This window comes from Silene latifolia, chromosome Y (assembly GCF_048544455.1).
Source record: "Silene latifolia isolate original U9 population chromosome Y, ASM4854445v1, whole genome shotgun sequence".
NCBI lineage: Eukaryota > Viridiplantae > Streptophyta > Magnoliopsida > Caryophyllales > Caryophyllaceae > Silene > Silene latifolia.
In genome coordinates this window covers 439430009-439436189 of record NC_133538.1, presented here as the reverse complement: position 1 = coordinate 439436189, position 6181 = coordinate 439430009, and the positions used below count along the sequence as shown (strand labels likewise).

At 33.0% G+C, this 6181-nt stretch overlaps 1 protein-coding gene across 1 annotated transcript; it reads right to left on the bottom strand.

Moving 5' to 3' along the window:
• Window positions 1-2461: 2461 nt before the first annotated feature.
• On the bottom strand, window positions 2462-4609 carry LOC141632660 (protein FAR1-RELATED SEQUENCE 5-like). The gene is made up of 2 exons (XM_074445185.1): window positions 4492-4609; window positions 2462-4434 (listed from the first exon to the last, which is right to left on the bottom strand). The coding sequence occupies exons 1-2, from the start codon at window positions 4607-4609 to the stop codon at window positions 2462-2464; spliced, it is 2091 nt and encodes a 696-aa protein (XP_074301286.1).
• Window positions 4610-6181: the final 1572 nt, after the last annotated feature.

Here is a 6181-nt window from a genome sequence, read left to right as displayed (position 1 = left end):
AAATTTAACATTTTTATTAAAATTTATTATTTTAAATTATATCTAAATTTCGTTTGCAATTTTTTTTTTGCTTAATGTTTTGTTTTATACACACTGGTTTTAATATTTAATTTGTTTAAATTAAATTTTTTTATTAAAATTTTAAATTTTAAATTAATTTTTTTTTATGATTAATTTTCATTGTACTTTTTTTTTTTTGCTTATGTGGGTATGAATAAGTTATGTTTTTTTTAATACACATTATTTTAAAATTTTAATTAAATTGATTAATATTTTATTTTTTTAATTTATATTTGCTAATATCCATGACGAGAAGTGAAAAGGCCCTTATATATATATATATATATATATATATATATATATATATATATATATATATATATATATAGGATGGACATATGACAGGATAAGTTAGGGGGTGTAGTGGTTTAGTTGATGCTTTCCTTACTAAGTGTCTTGTGTTCGAATCCTCTTGTGGATTTTTCTTTTTGTTTTTTGGCATAATTTTGCACAAGTTAACCGAATGCTATTCTAATACTTGAAAACATAAACTCAATACTGTGAAAATGAATTAAGAAAAATAGTCATTGATTTTGATTGATCATACATTATTTGTTTAAAGAAATCAAATGATATACAAAAAAATATTCATACTTCCTATTTACAACCTATGACTATAATTAGTACTAGGTAGTATCCCGCGTTTCGCGCGGCCTGTTTTAATATTTTATGATTATAATTGAAGAAAAATTATATAATTCATATAACCTTCGATATTTTCTCTTATAAATAATTTTTTCTCAAATTTAATATTTTCAGGTTCAATTTCAATGTTTTAAAATAAAATACATAAGAGTTTTAATTAAAACTAATAAGTGATAATTAATTATGCATGATCAGCGTTTTATAAATAAATTTGTGACTCGTGAAATATCATATTAATCAAAATAAAATTTATTCGAATAGTACAACAATCAACAATAAGTTCTCAAATTATATCATTTCACGATACTTTATGTCTCAAATCAATTAATATTTATTCACAATGATGTGAACATAATTTTATGTAATTTTTAATTTTTTATGTATAACATGTGACATTTATCTATCAAACATATAGAGTTCAACCTCAACTTATTCAAATGTTTTGATTGTGTCTTGCATGTGATATGTGTCAAACATATCTAAGAGAAATTTGTACCTTTTGTTTTGTTAAACAATTATATATAATGATGTTTAAGAGTTTATTACCTGTAAATATAATAGGTTGAACTTTCTCAAATATTATTTTTTGATATTTAACTTCAAAGTATTTAAAAGATAATATATAAAATATTTAACTAAAAGTAATACGGAGTATTTGGTTAGTCATAATCAATATTTTACATTTGACTTATACATATTTAATTAAAGATATTAAAGAAAAATGTAACGTGTTTTCTACTTTTTCAATACTATATTACTTAATAATCATTACTTTTGTTTTGATTATTCAAATGCACTCACGATCACTATGTACATACACACTCGTACACATACTCGTTATCACACTATTGAAACCTATCAAAATCTCATATGTATTCAATTTGTCCAATATAATTATTTTTCATTCCCAGACTATAAAAACTTATCTCTTAGTAGTTTTTTAAAGTTGTGTTTTTAATATATACAACGACTCTTCCAAATATATTTTTCTTAATGGATTTAATAGTCTAAGTTTTATAACTTTCTCAAAATATTTTTTTACGTAAATGTAAAACATTGTGAGACACTCACTTTAATCATCTCTATACATCAAAATAAATATTTCAATAAATATAATGAAAATTATACTCAATTGAAAGCATTTTTCACAATGAACGTAATTATTTACATTTTAGAATTTTTATCAAAATAACTTTTTAGTAAATTTAGAATCAAATCACCGTAATTATTTAATATAATTTTATAATAGAATTTATTAAATTATAATTAATATTTTGCTGAGATTTATACAACATTTATTATGTTTGTATTTAATTTCAGCTGTAATTAATATGTGTATTTAAGGTTGAGTTGACACGTGGCGCATCCACAACGTTTCAACCAGATTTTTTATATATATATATATATATATATATATATATATATATATATATATATATATATATATATATATATATATATATTGAGAATATTGAGAATTTGAATATTGTGACCTAAATTGTGGAGTCTGTTGTGATTGGGAGAACGTCGGAGTATTTTGTGACGCTGTAAAACGTGGAGTATTTTGTGTACCACTAAAGCCACTCAGAAAGGATGAACCATCATCGTTTGCAACATGTCGGGTTGAGTTCGTATTTGGGGGGAGCGTAGTGGTCGTCGGATCATCGTCATTTGACTTTCTCCTTCTCTTTGTCTGTCTTACGATACGTCTTCTGCCATTCCCTCGCTTGTCGGGGGGGTCTCTAATGTCACCTTCTTATTGAGGTGTGTTTATGATAGTCTCCCTAGGTCGTATTCTCCTACGACCCCACATTTTTGAGAAAACTCCACCTGCCGCAAAGGAATCTATAGACTGTATCCCAGCATGAGCCTCCAACTCTTTGATTAGTTCATCGGTTCTGCTATTATAAATGGCAGGAGACCCTTCACTTTGCATAGCCAACCTCTTAATGTAATCATTTTTCACCGTTATCTCAAGAGACCTTTTAACACGTTCTGACTCATCCGAGTTATAATAGCCAACCCGAATGTTTTCGTATCCTCTAACCAAATCCTTGCGCCAGCGATCCAATATGTATTTGTCTGGGATACCTTTTACGTCCAACACATCAAGACACTTCATGATATGGCGACATAAGATACCTCTAAATTCAAACATCTTACAACCACATTTATACTCACCAGTTATTGTGTCAATATTCACTTCAAAATGTCTTTGATCTTTCTTCCAAAATACTTCTGTCACTTTTGATGTGGCCCTAAACTTCTTGACGAAACCCAAACTATTTGGAAGAGTTTCGACGTTGGTGCTTATACAACCATATACCTCAGTTTTCACCTCTCCGAATTTACTGTTTGTGTAGACCTTACTAAAGATATCCTCGAATAATATTAGGGGATCCCATTTAAGTGGGCTCTTAATATCTTTGGCGTTATTGACCTTCTCGTCCTCCACCTTTTTCTCTATGGCATCCTCGTACTGCTTCATGAACTGCATCAGGCCGGTTTCTATGCTCATGTACGTTTTAATAAATCTGTTTGTTTGTTCACTCCTCTGAGTAGAAGACATACCCGCACAGAAAGTGCCTTTCCAAAAACCAGGCATCCACCGCTGTCTCATATCCCATGCACCCATCAACCATTTGTTACGTCGCAAGTTGTATTTTTCCATGAAATCGTCCCACATATCCTGCAGTTCCTCCTCCGTGATACTCTCGTGCACAAGCGTACGCAAATATCTATCAATCTGAGGAAATTGTGGGTGGTCTTTTAAATTCTTATCCGCGTTTTGAAGAATATGCCAATGGCATAATCTATGTTTAGTCTCCGGGAACATTTTCTTGATTGCCCCCTCCATTGCTTTACATTGATCAGTTAATAAGACGATCGGAGCTCTCCCCATACATTCCATCCACTTCTCAAACACCCATTCGAATGACTCGGTGTCTTCGTATGAAATTAAAGCCGCTGCATATAATATTGTACTGCCATGATGATTAACTCCAACGAATGGACAGAAAGGCATCTGGTACCTGTTGCTTTGGAATGTACTATCGAACGACGATGGGTCACCAAAAGCCTTGTACATAGCACGACATCGTGCATCAGACCATAAAATGTTCAACAGCTTATTATCCGCGTTTCTTTCAACAGTGTAGTAAAAATCTGGATTCTGCGCTTTCAAGCCCTCGAAATAAATTAAGACCTCTTTAGCGTCACCACGAAACCTACTTTTGCGACGTTCACTGTTGATGAAGTTTCTCGCGTCCTGCCCATTGAAATGTGGATTATGAATCCCTGCAACCTCCCTAACTAATGTGTTGAAGTTCCGGGTAATTGGTATGCCAGCTCTATCGTTCAACATCAACCTGGTCTTGAAATATTCGCTTATGTGCCTATAATTGACAACATGCCGACTAACTTCAGGATTCAAATCGTGATTATGTACCAAATCACAAGTATAAATTACAAATTTCCCAGTGTCGTGATTTAATTTCCCAAACACATACATTTTACATAGTGTTATACACCAGCTTTTCTTCATCGTATTGCCCTCTGAACACATAAGCCTAATCTTGTTCATCATGTGGAATCGCGGTTCTTTATCCCTAACTCCGTTTCGACGTACCCCCTGCTCCTTGAAGGGAGCCAAAAGTTGGCTACTACGAACATGAAGTTCAAACCCCGTCTTATAAGCGTAAGTAAAACAGAAAGCGGCAAACTGTTTCCCTGAATCAAATTACGCACCAACCGTAGGCTCAATAGCTGGTTGATTGTCTTCATTACCTTCCAGAACATGTGCTGCATGCCATAACGATTCAGTGGTTGTGTCATTCTCGTCAATGATTTCGTTTTCTCCCTCCTCCTCGATATACAGAGCATTTAAATCAAAACTATTCGACATTTTAAAATGATGAAGGTTGTTTTGAGAAGATGAAGGCGATGGAATTGATGATAACTTAGAGTTTGCTGTGTTGAACAACTTTGACTGTGGAAGTTGAAAGGTTAGTCTCAATTTACTTTTAATTATTTTTAATTTTTACTCATATTTTATTTTTAATTTTAAAAATAAAACCTACTATTTACGGTGGAAGTTGGAAGGTTTTCTCCCTAATTTACTTTTAATTAGTTTTAATTTAAAGCAACTTTGTTGAAAAATTCCCGCCTAATTCTCCCGCCAACCTAATCCTACGATTATCCATACTCCCTATAAAACCCTACGATTTACTCATATTGTACTTTTTTTTTTCAACTACAAAATCTTTCAAATATTAAGATTATGGGTGTCTTGTCGTCACCATATTGCGACCCCTCATTTGTAACAATCCTAGAAAGCTATGACAAGTTGCTCAGTAGAGATCCGACGCTCTAATTGGGGAGGAGTTCATGGAAAGGGTGATGATCAATCGTCAGAAATTTATTGATCTTGCAGGCGCTAGGTTGGGTTTTTTACCTGGTTGTGACACTTACCCAGTCGTTCCTAGGCCAAGAAGGCCTCTTACAAGGAAAATGACATCTAAATTGTCTACTGGGCGTATCCAACTTACTTCAGAAGCAGCAACTGTCTTACTCGACATTCAAGTTATTCTAGATTATTATGAGATTGATGATCGCGACGTAGAAGGTGAATAGAGGAACTATTGGGAGATAGAGAGGGATTATATCATTAGAACTGGCGTAATTCCAAATCACCTATGGTGCTTTCTTGTGTAAAATGTTTAATTCGATCAAATAATATTCAAGAATTGTTATGATTACTAGCTGATGCGTGTCATTTATATGATATTTTACACCCTATTTTACACGCATTTCAGAGCTCATTTATGTAGTTTAAGGCTACTATTTGCCCCGTTTCGTCTACTTTCGCATTTTTATGTAATACTGCAGATTTATGCGGAAATGAGTAGATATTGAGCTAAATCTGTCCTCGAGTATCTTGCACTGCATTTGACGTGAAGTATTTACTCAAGGAACGAGCTTGGTGCGCATTCCGAGGCCCGAAAGACAAATCCACGAGAACTTAGAAGTCAAGTATCAGCTACTTCAGTCGATCGACCGCTACCCTTAGTCGATCGACCAGCCACGACTTACAGGAGCTACTGTACACTGCAGTCCAGTCGATCGACTGCCTTGCATGGTCGATCGACCAAGCCGTAATTCAGACGTGAATTAAAAGATCGAGGAAAAGGAAGCCCATTGTACGTTAGATTTTGGAATAAAGAGTTGCGTTATATTCCTATATAACGTAACTTGATATTAGGAGAAAAGAGGGAGATTTTATTAGTTCTATCATCAGTAATTTAGGGTTTTACGTTTATCTGATCTCCAATACAATTTACTTTTTTTTGCATTCGGTTCTGGATCCTTTCTCTGCAATTTCATTCGGTATTCCCTCTGTTCTTATTCAGTTTTATTGCTTATATATTTCGTTCATAGTATAGAAATTGCTAGTTAGTTTCCAAAGCCAATATTATCG

Excerpts from the sequence above, each read along its gene's own strand:
- LOC141632660 (XM_074445185.1), bottom strand. The coding sequence starts at position 4,609 with ATGTCGAATAGTTTTGATTTAAATGCTCTGTATATCGAGGAGGAGGGA. Across the intron at positions 4,435-4,491 it reads TGCAGCACATGTTCTGGAAG|GGAAACAGTTTGCCGCTTTC; the intron begins GTAATGAAGACA and ends AATTTGATTCAG.